Source organism: Vigna unguiculata, chromosome 5 (genome assembly GCF_004118075.2).
Source record: "Vigna unguiculata cultivar IT97K-499-35 chromosome 5, ASM411807v1, whole genome shotgun sequence".
NCBI lineage: Eukaryota > Viridiplantae > Streptophyta > Magnoliopsida > Fabales > Fabaceae > Vigna > Vigna unguiculata.
Window position 1 is genome coordinate 47468294 of NC_040283.1, and position 15306 is coordinate 47483599.

The window sequence follows — 15306 nt, forward strand, 5'->3', positions numbered from 1 at the left end:
AAAATTTGAGTATCAAACTTACCAGCAAAAGAAAATATTTCTAAGATTATTTATTCTAGTACAAAACCGTAAAATTCAGTGTAATTCAAAAAATCTATAAATAAGAACTTAACAAATATCAAAATCAATCATCTTTTTAGAAGAAAAAAAAATACCATTTTGAGAAGTTCTTTAGGAAGAGAAAGAAAAAATAATTATTTTAAAAAAGGAATTTGACCTAAAAGAAAAACAGAAAGTAAAAAAGCATTTTGAAAGTCGAAAACATTCATTTTCATCGTTATTCTATAACGATGAACGGTAAGAAGTAGCTAAATTTTTTATTCAAGAAGTTGGGTTTGCTTTTTATGAATTTCACTATTCCATCTAATTATTTTTTTCACCACTCTTGTATTATTATTTTAATTACATATTTTAAACTAATTGCATTATTGTTTATAATATTAAAATAAATTAATATAGGTGATGTTAGAAAAGTTATACAACAAAGCTTCACTTGTATTTTGTTTGTATTGATAATTAAAAAAGTTATAATGTATTCATCAAAGTTCTAGACCTCAACAAGTGTTTTTGCAAAATAAATAAATAAATATATATATATATATATATATATATATATATATATATATATATATATATATATATATATATATATATATATATATATATATATATATATATATATAGATAGAAACCAAAGAATTTTCAGAGTCTATAGAATTCACATGGTGAACAGAAAAGTTGATTCTGATGAGAAGTGGAGAGGTTGAAAATATGCACTAAAATGGTATCCATTTTCATGTGATTGAACAATTTCTCTGACTTAGGTATTTTCTTGTAGCCACAAATTATAATTTCAGAAGAATGTAGAATGAGTTAGAAGCTATTAATGTTCGAAAATAGACCACTTTTCAACGTCATTTTACTTTCCAATTTGATCGATAAGTTCCTGGACTCATTCTATCGCAATATAAAATTGATAAATGTACTCAAATTGGTTACGTTTAGTTATTCTTCGAGTTTAGTATTATGGATAGAATTCAAGTCTATTTATGTGTATTTTAATGTTTTCTTTTTGTCAAAATTGAATTTTCATGTCAATAATGTGTGTAATGAAAGTTGTAAAATTAAAAGTTTATGCTAAGAATACTTAAATAAACTATACTTTAATTTTCTCTGATTGGTAAAGCTAATTATAATTACAGTATTTAATCCAATCATCCAAAATGTTTCTCTTTTGTTTACAAGAAAAATAATAAACGAGAATATTTTCGATACAAAAATAAAGAGAGAAAGTACTTATTTATATGCGTTTAAAATTTCTAATAAAATGATTTATTATATTCGATGACGAATGATGCATATTTTAATACCATCGTATAAGAAAATAAAAAGCTTTTATCACAAGCTAAGAACATTAAACAATTATTATTAAATCAAATTATAAAAAAAAATTAAGATCAAAAGATTAATGATTTTTAAAAAAGTTATTGTTCTTATCGTAAACATAATAACATTTTTTATTTATATTTTTTAGATGAATATTTTACTTCTGTTTCATAAAAAAAAAAAGTCATATTTAGGACAAATTACATTTCTACAGTATTTATATTTTATCAACGATTATTCTTTTATATAATTCAACTATCTCTTAAAAGTTAGGCAAATGCGGCCCATTGTAACATGATGTGTACGTTATCCAGTAATTACTAATTTGAATTCAACCAAATCGATGAATAAATAAATAAAGTGTTTTTACATAAATTTTGATATGTTTACATCAAATAAAAATGTTGAAATGAATTATATCAATATAGTTAATAATTTACGTTATTATGTTTATTTTTTCTTTATTTTTAAATTTTATTGTTATTTTATTATTTTAGATTTTATTTAATAAAATCAGAAATTTGGTTTACATATTTATATTTATGAATTTAAATTTTCTATTGATTTTTATGTATAACTTTTCTGTTATAACTTAATGATCATTGATTTTTGAAGTTTTAATATATATTGATTTATTTAGTTTTATATTCTTTTAATAAAATATTCAATAATTATTATTTTCAATATTTTTGATAAACCTATAAGAATATATAAAGAAAATTTCGTCCACATTTCAAACTACCAATTTTACCATTTAAATATAATAATTTATTAAATTTTTAAAAGTTGATTATTATTTTTACAAGTTTTTTATAAAATCGGATGTCTTTACTTATTCTCTTCTTTTTTATTTATTAATGATTATTCTTTTATCTGTTCTGATATATTTCATTTTATTTTTAATTTATCAATGATTATTCTTTTATCTGTTCTAATATATTTTACTTTATTTTTAATAAATATATTTTAATTTATATATTAACTTAATAATATTACATTTAATATAATATAATATTATGCATATTTAAAAAATACATTATGTGTTATCAACGCGCGTGTTTACTCTATTATTATTTTCAATATTTTTGATAAATTTATATAATAAAAGTAAAAAAAATTTCTAATTTTGAGAAACAGAAGAAACAGAAGAAGAAAGTTACCTAGGGTTTGGCGCCTTTTCCCAATTTCAAAAGCGTCTTCTTCCTCTTCCACCCCTCTCAAACCTACCTTTTCAAAATCCAATTACATGTTATCTGAGTTGGTGAAAGACAGAAGCTTCTTGAGAGGTCGGTGAAAGTGGCTGAAGAGGACAACGAGAGGTTCTTGTTGAAGCTCAAGGAGCGTATTAACAGGTTCATTACAGTGTGGCCATATTAATTTGTTGGTAGAGGTAGTGTGTATTGTTTATACATTCATAGATGTGTGGCCATATTATTTTTAAGAGAAAATCTTACTAACATAAGATATACTTTGTTTCTTACATTTTTCTTCTCTAAAGTGGATGAAATTCATTGAAATCACCAATTTAATTAGTGATGATTTTAGTAAACTTATCCAATAGCAGAGAGAGTCTCACGAACCATTATTTCTTGTAAATACATTAAAAAGTGTTAGATTTTCAACAGTTATAAAATTTTGAATTTAAGAAGTCAAGACTTACTTCTCTCCATTTTATATGTTTTTGGTTAATCTTTTGGTTTCTGAATTCTGATTATTTAGCTTTGGTTGCTTAAATAAATGACAGTCCTTCAGCATATCTTAAATAAGGCTTTCTGGCATATTGCCTTGTATCAATAATACATCAGAGTAATACATAAACTTATTTCTCTTCGTTTTCTGTTTGCTTCTTTGTTCTGGCATCTTTTTCTTGGCTTCTCTCTGTTGACCACCGCCACCAGGTGTTTTATTGATATCAAGAGCCTTCAGTGTGCGTGATATGGTATGAAGAGCCTGCAGAACTGCAGAATTTGACAGTTTTCTGATACTTTCCTCTGCTTTCTTGTCCTCTTCATCCCTTTTCTTGTATTCTTTCATCTTGTATTAGATAAGAGAAACTGATACATGAAAGGCTACTGAACACGCTTTTATTTAATCAATAGAAATCAGCTATATAAAGCTGTTTTACAACCAAAAGAACAACTAACTCCATCCCTAATTTATTCGAATGGCCCCTATAAAAGAGTCACCTTCAACTATGACGTGGACTTTGTTCTTCTTGGCTCAGGTTCCGTCACACTTTTTTGTAGGTTTTCCATTTTTTTTTTCCTACTCAGTGAGTTTTTACTGTGCAGCATTATGACAGACTGGGCCAATATGAATTTGCTCATTCTAAAATTGATGAGGCTATTCATCACACGCCTATTCAGTCAAGGTTTGCTTATATTCACGCACCAAATTGTTTCTAATTCCCTATTATATAAATTTGTTTGTGCATGGTGATGTATATAACAGATGTGTCTGGAGAACAAATTAACAGCATTTGTATATAACAGCAATTAAATCCTTTCTTCATTCAACTCTTTATGGATAGATAAGGTCTAGTTTGTATCTTATTTTGTCTTGATATTACTGACATGTGGAAACAGGAGAAGATTTCAGAATGTGATTGTGTTTTTTTTCAAGATTCTGTAAACTATTTTAGAAGACAATTTTCAAAAGCTAATTTAGAGTTAAAAAATAGGGAGAGATGATATAAAAGGGTAGCATTGTTGTGAACTGGGAGACACACCAAGTGTTTGACAGACTGCCATGATATGATGGTAGCTTGGCAGATTACAAAATGCTAGCTGCCTGGGCATGAAATTTAAAAAAATGTAAATATTGAGCCTTGTTGTCTAGCCCAATTCCCAGACCATGGAGGTAGAATTTTTCTGTACCTGTTTTTCGGTGCCTTTCTGGTCAGGGATATTTACTTTCTTCTTAATACTAAATTTGCTTTATTCCTAATTATAAAAAGTATGAATTTATTTATAGATGTATAGGGGGGCGAAAACAAGCTTATAAATGTCAGAAATGTTTTCGTTTTATGATTTATAAAGTTATACTGCTCACAATCACAAATCAAAAGTTGATAATTTGAAATCATAAAATTAAAGTTGGATATACTCTGCGCATGAATATATTGAATAGTTTATTAACTGGTGAAGTATTTTTTACTTTTTAAACTGTTATTAGAGTGATGCACACATTTGTGTGAACATATAGTAATTAACTATACATGTTTGGTGGTTTCTAAACAGTTAGTAATTAACTTAGTAACTTTGGTAGGATGTTCATAACACGTGTACTTATAAGTCTAAACTCTTGGACAAATAATACAATCTAAAATCTTAAGACAGGATGATTTATTTTCATAAAAGAATGTTTGATTTATTTTATGTATATATATATATATATATATATATATATATATATATATATATATACATAAAAGTATGAACCATTAAATCATTTACATTTAGTTTGAGAAAATAATATAAAGTCTACATTTCAATGAGCTCCTTTGCAAGGGGAAAAATTAAATTGGTTTATAATTAAATTAAGAACAATTAAAAAAAAGTTCTTGCATTTCTACAAAAATAAATTATGTATAGATTAATTTTAATTTTTGAATAAAATATTTTTTATTTTCTTAGTAAATGATGTGGTATACAAAGATATAGTTATTATTACTATTATTATTCCAAACCTCTTCTAATTTGATCATTATAACGGTACCTAACTACAATAATCATTTCTTGTAAAATTATTTTTTCCAAAAAGATAAATAATAAAGAACCATTACCAATTTTTGTATTTTTTTTTCAATCTTTCCTTTTCTTATAATAGAGGTGCATTCTGAAATCTAGAAAAAAGAAAAAGGTAAAAGGGCATTCCGAAGTCTGGAGAGAAGTAGAGACAATGATGTGACTAAATAACATGAGGTACATAACAGAATTAACTACTATCACTTTAGTAGTCTTGCCGCTTAACTGATTATAGCTACAGACAATGATGCGATTAGAATCAATGTACTAAACAAATTCGAGGAACTTGTTTTATGTTCAATACGAAGATGCCAACTCGAAAAGCTCTTTGTGCTGATCTGATACATAAGACTTCACTTTCATAGTCGGTTTTCCATCACTTCCTGGAGAGATGCACTTCACCCCAATGACAGTAGCCAAACCTGCAAAATTACAGGTAAAATTCTTTCAATCCTGTGCCGAGAATAAAAAACATCACAATCAAAGTTAAACTTGATGAGACAGAAGAAACTGGCAGAAGTTAAGCTAGAATCACCCTTCAATCAAAAGTTACGAATACGGAATAATAGTTGTTATATAACACACTACTCCACAATGACTGATAGAGCAATATGGTTTTACTTACTTTGGTGTATGCGACCATACACCGGTCTTTCCCCTTTCCAGTATTCCAATGGCCTTGTCCTGATCCTGGAGCTTCTCCTTACTCCAGAATTCCATGATGTACCGGAAGCTGGAACAAAGATAAATTACTTAACAACAAAAGGAGTTCTTGAAAATAAATGGAGGGGATAAATGACAAGTACAAACCAGCAAGGCTTTGCCGTTTGGAAACATTTGTTGGCGCACGTGATTTAACTCTCTTCTGTTTTTTAACAGGCTGCATAGAAGCATCTGTCTTTTCCTGTGACAGAAGTCACAGTCAATTCCTTAAAAAGCAATTAGCGGGTAAAATTTTGATATAGTGATTAATCAGACTTGTGTGGAATCATGCCAGGGCGGCTTATCCTAAATTAGTTTCATAAAATATTAATACAGAAACCAATTTTAAACATGAATATTTGTAAATTTCTAAATACAATTCAATTCCAAACCATACGTTAACTATCCGAATGGTATGGTAAATTTAATTTTACCCTTTTCTAGTAGAATATAGTTAGGAAACTGAAAGCACATGGATAATCAAGTGTAATTGCCTTTCACTAAGTGATCGAACAAATTACGCTTTATCACATTCAAAGTATGGCAAATTATTCCTATAATAAATTTTGACCACACGTATTAACATTCACTGATGCTCTCTATATCTCTCTCTATCACATTATGCATCTCTTCGCTTTTTATGTCATTCATAAATTTATAAATAATAAACAATATTGAACAAATATTAGTTGTATAACTATAATTTTTCTGCTGTAAAGCACCTTGATTGCCCCCATATCTATTTTTACCATTTAAATTGCTGATACATGATAAAATGATTGAATTATAACACAAATGGTTTAAACACTGACAAACGTAAAAAAAGAAATGGACAACTCTAGTAACCTGTACAATATCGGCTTGATATCCAGTGGGATTGGATTGATCATCTTCTGATCTTCTGGCTCGTTTATCCACAGCGTTGGCTTGATATCCAGCAAGATCGGATTGATCAGCTAAGGCAAACCACAACAAAGTTAGTATAATCGAAGGTACATTAATGCTGGTTTTAAAATATATTCGGCTGATTTCACAGATCAAAGGGCAACGTAAGAGGAGAAATCAGGACACTGTTATATGAATCACTGCGAGGGGTAAACTACTAGGATTAAGTGATGTCATTGAGATATTCCATAAATATATGTTTTGGCACAGTTTTTTCGGGCTTTGCATTCACTAAAAGTATAAGCTCCTCCAAATAGCCTCTAAAGAACCACTATTTTCAGGCATGTTTATTAAAAACTACATTTGATAATGATTTTCTATGACTGTGCTTAGCCTGCCCTCTGCTTTAAACTTCTTTGAAGAAGACAAAACAGAAAAGAGGGTTAAACACTATCTTTAAGTAGTTCTATATTGCATGTTCTCGAAACACCATTTACGTAAATGGTAAGAAAGATATCAAATTCACTACCAAATGATCAAATATAAGTGCACTCTGAGCAGTGAGCAGGAACATGACATCATATCAGCAACAAAAGATCATAATATAGTTTGAGTTTTCAAAAGAAGCATTAATGCATGTGCAGAATTACTCAAGAGATGCAGGTTCAAAGAACTCTGCATATCCTAAGCCAACGGATTTTCAATGGAATAAACTAGTATTGCATATGACAGTGTGTACAAATCAATTGCCATTGTTCTTTTTTCTTTTATTTTCCTAATAATGCAAAATGAAGCATTTTGCAGGAAAATACATTCTGAACGTGTTCAGGCATTCTGCTTTCAGTTAGTTATTCAGAATATAACTCAGAAGCATGTGAATAAATACATACCTAGTGGATTATCCATGTTGAGATTTGCATCATCAGTTCGAATGGAAGTTGTAAATGGCTGCATATTTCCTGCCTGTGTCAATCAGAACACAAAAAGATTGATTAAGGTTTTCATTGTTAAAACTCTGCATGAGTCAACAACTTAAATTTATGATACTACTTTTTTCCAAATGAAACATACATTGTCCTCGGATTGACAGGATTCATTTGCCTCAATATTGAGCCTGTCCTCAATGTCATGCATAACCCTTTCACCCATATCACTGCCTCCAACATCTACATCCATGTGAACAAGAGGTTCATATGAATCAACATTATTAACAGACTTGGGTTCCCTTGAATTATCCTCAATGGACTTTTGAGGAGTACTTGTACAATTTCTGGCAGTGTCCTCAGCCAAACTTATCCCACCAACTGCAGTTATATCTTCAATTGAGGACGCAATCAGTTCATTTGATGACTTCTCAGAACTCTCTTCCTTGGAAATATCAGAAGCATGGGTGCAATTTATGTCTGTATCCAAAACTGTACTTGTATTGTCAACAGCAACAACATCTGCGATCATGTTTGGTTCAATGTTCGACTTGTCCTCTGTGCCAACCATTTTGCCCATTCCACTGCCTCCAACATCTATGTCAAAATGAAGTTCACTTGAGTCAATATCAACATCGAACATAGGTTCCCTTGAATTACTCTCCATAGACTTACGAGATGTACTGGTACCATTAGTGACCGTTTCCTTAGCCCCGCTTGTCCCACCAACTCCAATTATATCTTCAGCTGAGGACGCATTCAGTTCATTCAATGATTTCCTAGAATTGTCTTCCTTTGAATTTCCAGATGGATTGGTGTAATTTCTGTCTGTGTCCGAAACTGTACTGGTCTTTGCAACTACAACATCTTTAATCAAGTGAGCATTCAATTCATTCGGCCTCCCAGGAACAAGATTGTGTTCTGAATTTTCCATACCAATTTCATTAAGTGAAAAATGATCCATTGGTTGCCTTGACATTGAAATGTGCTTCTGCAGTGACAAGATTGAAGCAAATGGACTTCTTGGAGGGGTGGGTGAAGATAATTGCTGCACAGTGATCTGTGTAGACTTTTTAATTGGTGTCTTCTTATTCGTATTCATTCCTCTCAACAAGTTATCTATGTCGGATAAAGCCTTCCTTGGCTTTGACTTTTTCCCTTGCAATGATTTCAGATCAGTCACCTGGCTATCTGGGAAGATCGGAACAGAAAATTTATCTACAGCTACGGGTTTGATCTGTAACCTCTCCTGCAAAAGACTAATTGCCCCATCCCCTTCTAGATCCTCAGAATTGCATGAAAGCAATCCATCCAACAATTCATCGAGCTTGTTCCCTTTAGTAGCAGATGAATCTGCGGAAAAAAGACATAATGATTGAAGTATTGAAAAAATGGGGAAGTAAAAATGCACTGAAAAGTCCAATTTTAGGAGGGAAAAAAAAAAGGCCCGGCAGCGCACTCATATAGTAGAATGGGGGTAGCATCCACTCACCCATTACTTTTTTTTTCGAAGATAGCACATAGGCTTCATCTATGTCAGTTCTCTCGGCCACGAGATCAAGAGTCTGAGATCCAAGCGTATCCTGGGAGGACAGAACACTTTCAGAGGTTTCTCTGGGATACCGATGCTTGTATTTGATTGGCCTGGCCCATAAGACATTAAGCTCGAGTTAAACACAGATAAAAAAAATACAAAAATCACAATGCAGACTGGTTATCGTAGTATTATGAGAGAGTACAATTGATCATTCCCCAAAAGCCCAGGTCGACGTTCTCGTGGTCTAGTAGACAAGCTATTCTGATCATACTCAAACGAGGCACCACCCAGCTGCTTCTGTATTTCTCTTTTTGCATCTACCCACCAAATGCAAACCCAATAAGACCAAGAACAAGCCACGGGGAAGTGAATCTCGTTCACAAGAAGAGAAAGAAGAAACAAACACAAACTTACTTTCCAACCGTTCATGGGCCGAGAAGAATTCCGCCGGATCTTTCAAGCTATCAAGGTCCAAAGTCGGAAGCAAACTCTCAACAGAGGGCCTGTTACAAAGAACCCAGTCAACAAAAAACAACTGTAAAATACATTCACGGATAGAATATACAAGCCTTACGTTTTAGTTGGCTTCATAGAGAAGCGTGGACGTTTGAGCCCCAAACCAGGTCTCTGTTGTCGACGAAATTCTCCATCCTCTGCTGCGCCGTTTGTTGTTTGAAAAATTGAGTCTTGCGTGATCTCAGAGCCGAACAGATTAGGGTTATCATCCAAAACAGACTTGGCCCCCTGCACCAGTTTCGCGGGACTCCGCAAGGCCTGTGCAAACACAGTAACATGAAATGGAAGGCAATGCTACAATTAAAGCTAAACGAAACTTAATTAGGTTGAAACGATAGAAGAGAAAAAAAGGGTTATGATAAGTACTCACCATGGATTTGAGGTGAGTGTGGATGGTTTGAAGATCTAAGTCTGAGTTGTAGGGTTGGGAAGGTGGAAGAAGAGACGGCGAAGTAAAGAGGGAAAGTCCCCAATAATTGGCGAGAGGATCCACTAGTGCATCACCTTCTTTCTCCATTGATGCATATTGGTTTCGGAGAATCGAACAACTAAACCCTAGAATCGTGTTTTGGTTTATTTCTTTTGATTCAAAAATTGAAAACGAAAGAGTGAGCGGGAGCAGCTCTTCCTACTTATAAAATAACTAAATAATAAAAGAGTAATATTATGTTTACTTCAACACTCCTTATAAAATAGCTAAAATAATAAAGTCAAAAAAATCTTATTATTTATTAAGAGAAAAATCGTGAACGGCAGGATTCGAACCTGCGCGGGCAGAGCCCACATGATTTCTAGTCATGCCCGATAACCACTCCGGCACGTTCACTTTCGTTATATAAAATTTGGAAAAATAATATTATAATTTTATATGCTAACTATCTAAAGCCACCTTCTTTGCACATTCAGCGTAGGCGCAGCACATAAGCAACCCCAACAACAAAAACGCAGAGCAGCAAAAGAAAGAGGAGAGGAAGCGAAGAGTATTAATTTTTTTTTTTGTTGATTCAGATTTCTCCCAATATTTATATTTATATTTATTTCTTTATTGCTATTCATCTCAGTAGGCACGCACATTCAAATTCTCTTGCATGTTTCTGTTCACTGATGAAGTTTTTGATCAATTTACGAATTTTATTCTGACCCCAAATGCAGATTTCTTCACTAAAACTTCAGTGTTTGTCGAATTTGGTGCTTTTGGCACCCTCCACGTAAGTAGTTTTTCTACTATGTCTGGTGCAAAAAGAAGTGCCAACAACAGCGGTTCCAAGCGGAGCCTGCCATCATGGACGTGTTCAAAGGAGAACGAGGGCGAAAACAGTGAAAAGAAACAAACTTTCGACGGCAAAGGTGAGAAATTCAATGAGGGTGAGGCACCCGAGATGGGCAAAGTCCAAAATGAGAATGGTGGAAAATCTTCTGCCTCAAGTTTGGAGTTTAGAAGCTTCAACAAACTTCTGGTGGGCTTTGGCTTTGCTTGCATTGCTATTTTCGAATGTTTATTGGCTGACTCATTAGTTTAACCGGTTTTTGGACAGGAAGGGGTGGTTTTTGTGCTCTCAGGGTTTGTGAATCCGGAGAGGGGCATGTTGAGGTCACGAGCAATGGAAATGGGGGCACAATATCAGCCTGATTGGAACTCTGATTGCACTCTCTTGGTTTGTGCATTTCCAAACACCCCTAAGTTTAGACAAGTTGAAGCTGATTGTGGAACCATTGTATCCAAGGTTTTCCTTTTTTCCCTTTTCCTTTTGTTTAAACGTGAATGTCAATATTATCTCTCTCTCTCTCTCTCTCTCTCCCTCTCTCTCTATTTATTCAAAATAATGTTTATGTTTAGTTCTATGCTTTTCTAGGTGTCATTTTTATGCCTCCATTTATAAAGGAGTTAAGATATCTGGTATTGATTCATGCTTATTGATAAGCTCATAATTTAAAATAAACTGTTATCTTAATGATCAAGAGAACGCAAGAGCATCTTATGTTCATAGTCATTTTTCTTTGTTCGTGAAATAACTTTATTTGATCGTTTAGGTCCACATTTATTTCAGTGTCAATTTCTGTAATTCCTTTAATTTGTGGTGTTGTTAGACTCCATTACAGTGTTTGAAGATTACACGCAACTTTGCCTTGATTTGTATGAAGCAATTTTCTATGTAATGTGCTAATTGAAACATTTTGTTTGCTAGAGGTTTTCTATTGCTAAATCAAATCAATGCTTTTTCTTTTTCATTAATTTTGTCAGCATTACTTTACTTAAGTGTTGAATATTATTAAGAGCTATCAAACTTTAACACGTTTTCATTTTGGTTGGGAAGTTCTTGTCATGCCACTCAAACTCTTGGTTGTATAATCTTTATATGTATTTTGGACAATATTCTTACTTGATATTACATGATGTACCCTTCTTTTCTTCATTTTCGGGATTAGGATTGGATAATAGATTGTTACACCCAGAGGAAGCTGATTGAAATTGACAATTACCTTCTTCATGCTGGGAAACCATGGCGTAATGGAAATGTTTCAGGAGAAGTCAATGAAGGTGATATAATTGGCTATGTGCTTGTATATAGTATAGAAAGTTAAGTTAGAGGGCATCTTTTTTTTACTATTTACTGAGCACTGTGCTTGTTCCAACAAGCATCTTGTTTATATCTTTACTCTTTTTCTAGGAAAGTGAATAGAAAAATAAAATTATATATTTTGGAACAAAATTGCAATTATCTATTGCTGATTTAAATGATATTATCTCTGTCTAATTATTTCTTAAATTACTCAAAAGTTAAAACACTTCTTTTTTGTTTTTCTAAAGCCGTTTTTACATCCATCTTGATCTTATATATACATATATATATATATATATACATATATATATATATAGATAGATATATAGATATATATTTATATGTATATACACACACTACTTAAATGGATGCTCAATGTAATAATGAAGCTTTGAAAATAATGGCCTGTACTACAACATGTCTTTATGAGATAGTTCTTGTCAAGCTCCTTCCCCTGCCCCAATACTGCTATCTCCATCTAATTTCACATCTATTTTATCTTTATGTGAACCCCACTATTGCTGAGTACAGATAAAAAACCATCTGTACCCAAAAAGTCACCAAAGCGTGTCGATAGAGAACAGCCTTCAAAGTCAACCGCCTCCATTAAATCAAAGGTAAATCTAACAAGATGTTTTATAAGTCACATACTTGAGACTCTGAATAACCTTTATTTCATCTGCAAACAATTAAATCTGCTATAGAGTATAGACTTTTATGTTTGGTGCGTATTCCAGGGAAAAGGCATTGATATTTCTAGGAAATGCTTTGAGCCTTCGGAAGTGAAGGAGTGGGCCATTGATGACTTGAATAAAACAATTCAGTGGCTGGAAAGTCAAGAAGAAAAGGTTATGATCTTCCATTTTCTGTGTGTTTTCAGTTTTTGTTTCCTTCTAGAGGTTACAAAATTCTTATTTGGATTCTGAACTTCCATAGAGTCAGACTAAAGTGCAAAAAAAAAAAGAAGTTTGCATCGAAACTAAGCTCATTTGTTAGAAAATCATAGTTTTTGACTACCCTAGCTTAACTTTGCTAAAGCTTGGCAGTATATACTATATGAATCTAAATTATGTTAATCATTTCAGCCAGATCCAAGTGAGGTGACAAAAATAGCCGCAGAGGGAATTCTTACTTGTTTGCAAGATGCAATTCGTTCTCTAGAGGAAAAACAGGTAATGTACTCAGAAAAATTTGTATCACTCTTGTCAGATAGAAAGCATAGGTAAAATTTCTCCCTTCATAGAGATATGTCAGAATAAACATAAAGAAAAGAATTACCTTATTTAAAATTCAATCGATTTCCTTTAAGGATCACTGATATAGTGTCTAAAACACAATTGATTGTTATTTGAGTGTTAATTGTGTTTTGTCTATCCTAGGAGGTACGAAGTCAGTTAACTAGGAAACATAACAAGCCATAAGAATGTCAAATTTTTTCTTGCATGAACACCCTAGTACCTAGTATTTTCTATTTCCTAATCGTTTCTGATCCAACATTTTCTCGGGTGCTTCTAAGTTTTCTCTGCAACTTTTGTACTTGTTTTTGTGGCAGTGACAATACCTAACGTTGCTGACTAATTTCACTTAGATAGGAATTGGCTGATCAATTGATTGAGTCAGCTCACTGAATGACACATTTCCATATCAAAGCCATTAACGGTTTGATCTTAGAATGTTGTATTTTTGTTTCTAATTTAATACTTTAATTTTATACCTTGCCATTATATTTGACTTCACTGAATCCTGTTCCATAATCACTACTCTTACTTTTAGTTTCAATGCCAGTGCTTTTACAGTAGGGATGAAATAAAAATAAAATATTTCGCAGCTGATGGTCATTGCCTTATTATCTTTAACCAGGATATCCGTAAAGGAACTGAGGACTGGATGTTCTTGCCTCGTGTAGTTGAGGAGCTTGCAAAGTTAGATGTAGTTGGAAACAAGAAAACTTTGTTGTCAAAGGAAGATATTCACAGGCAGGCTTTGGATTGCAAGCGAATTTACGAGGAGGAACTAAGTAGTTTAGATCATCAAAGGAAGAAAAATTCAAAGGTAAATAAAGAACAGACAAGCAAACCTGGAAGAACAAATGCCATGTCTTCTGGTGCAGTTGAGTATGATAGTGATGATACAATTGAGATGACGGAACAAGAAATAGACCTTGCATATAAAACTTTGTCCTCTAACATCGGCCACTTGTGAATTCTGATTGAACTTGTTTCTTTTGGGAAGAAAAGGAGTTGATTTGGTTTAGCTAGACTTTTCTTTGAATATTCTACTGTGTATATCACAAAGTCTTTGTTATTGTTAGCCTTAGATGTTCTCCTGTTTTTGCTGCTTCCATGCATATCACTTTTCTGAGTTTCTATTTTGTTCAAATATCTGTGTTGGGTAAATCAAAACACAACTTTACTTGCAATGTGTTTGGTTAAATGTTAAGTCATGTTGGTCACCATAAATTGGACTAAACATTGGTGATTCAGGAGATGTTCAAATTTTTCTATACTCGTAAATTGGTTAGTTAAATTCTTTGGCACGCAAAGAATTTATAGTAATATTGTGGTGTTTAATTACGATTGTTAAAATTAAAGTAAAATACTATGATTTAATATTTTATAAATCATTTTAAATTTAAATTCTGAAATCCTAATTGTAAAATGTTTTTATTAAATGTTTTTAGAAAGTCTTACATTTTTAAATGATCTTTTAAAAGTTGTCGTGTTTTTTTTATGTAAAAAAGTCATTTGCACATTGTTTGTTTTGGTATGTTTACTATTTATGGGGACGCAAGAGCAAGTAGGTTGTGCTTTTGTTTTAAAAAGTTTGTGGATAATTTGAGTGATGGAATGGAGAAGGATTTTTCGGTATAATGAGGGATGAAATTAACGAATTTTTAATTGTTTGTATTACATAAAAATATCTTTTTAATCTAATTTTATTGATTATATTACCCATGAAGTATTATATAAATTGTTTTTACCTAGAACTCAATCATGTAAAAAGTATTGAAGAGTACATAATAATTCACTTATGATGTTACTATCTAAGAT

The 15306-nt window shown here is 32.0% G+C and overlaps 2 protein-coding genes and 1 non-coding gene across 4 annotated transcripts; 1 reads left to right on the plus strand and 2 right to left on the minus strand.

Annotated features, from left to right (window-relative positions):
* Positions 1-5268: 5268 nt before the first annotated feature.
* Positions 5269-10339, minus strand: LOC114183140 (centromere protein C). 2 transcript variants are annotated; one of them, XM_028070044.1, is made up of 12 exons: positions 10066-10339; positions 9754-9953; positions 9594-9682; positions 9382-9496; positions 9135-9286; positions 8318-8995; positions 7791-8239; positions 7610-7682; positions 6681-6790; positions 5943-6036; positions 5758-5865; positions 5269-5554 (listed from the first exon to the last, which is right to left on the minus strand). In XM_028070044.1, exons 1-12 carry the CDS (start codon positions 10210-10212, stop codon positions 5430-5432), a joined length of 2340 nt encoding a protein of 779 aa, XP_027925845.1. In that variant the 5' UTR covers positions 10213-10339; the 3' UTR covers positions 5269-5429. The 2 variants fall into 2 exon arrangements, with proteins under 2 accessions (XP_027925845.1, XP_027925844.1); XM_028070043.1 differs by having other exon boundaries at positions 7791-8995.
* Positions 10340-10439: 100 nt separating this feature from the next.
* Positions 10440-10521, minus strand: TRNAS-AGA. The gene has a single exon. It is a non-coding gene; the product is annotated as a tRNA-Ser (tRNA).
* Positions 10522-10601: 80 nt separating this feature from the next.
* LOC114183430 (DNA-repair protein XRCC1) lies at positions 10602-14586 on the plus strand. Its single transcript, XM_028070450.1, has 8 exons — positions 10602-10675; positions 10848-11152; positions 11231-11419; positions 12123-12234; positions 12788-12873; positions 12994-13104; positions 13342-13428; positions 14117-14586. The coding sequence occupies exons 2-8, from the start codon at positions 10922-10924 to the stop codon at positions 14456-14458; spliced, it is 1158 nt and encodes a 385-aa protein (XP_027926251.1). The 5' UTR covers positions 10602-10675; positions 10848-10921; the 3' UTR covers positions 14459-14586.
* Positions 14587-15306: the final 720 nt, after the last annotated feature.

Excerpts from the sequence above, each read along its gene's own strand:
- LOC114183140 (XM_028070043.1), bottom strand. The coding sequence starts at position 10,212 with ATGGAGAAAGAAGGTGATGCACTAGTGGATCCTCTCGCCAATTATTGG. Across the intron at positions 6,791-7,609 it reads CAACATGGATAATCCACTAG|CTGATCAATCCGATCTTGCT; the intron begins GTATGTATTTAT and ends GGTTTGCCTTAG. Across the intron at positions 6,037-6,680 it reads ATCAAGCCGATATTGTACAG|GAAAAGACAGATGCTTCTAT; the intron begins GTTACTAGAGTT and ends CTTCTGTCACAG.
- LOC114183430 (XM_028070450.1), top strand. The coding sequence starts at position 10,922 with ATGTCTGGTGCAAAAAGAAGTGCCAACAACAGCGGTTCCAAGCGGAGC. Across the intron at positions 11,153-11,230 it reads GAAGCTTCAACAAACTTCTG|GAAGGGGTGGTTTTTGTGCT; the intron begins GTGGGCTTTGGC and ends GTTTTTGGACAG. Across the intron at positions 12,874-12,993 it reads CCGCCTCCATTAAATCAAAG|GGAAAAGGCATTGATATTTC; the intron begins GTAAATCTAACA and ends TGCGTATTCCAG.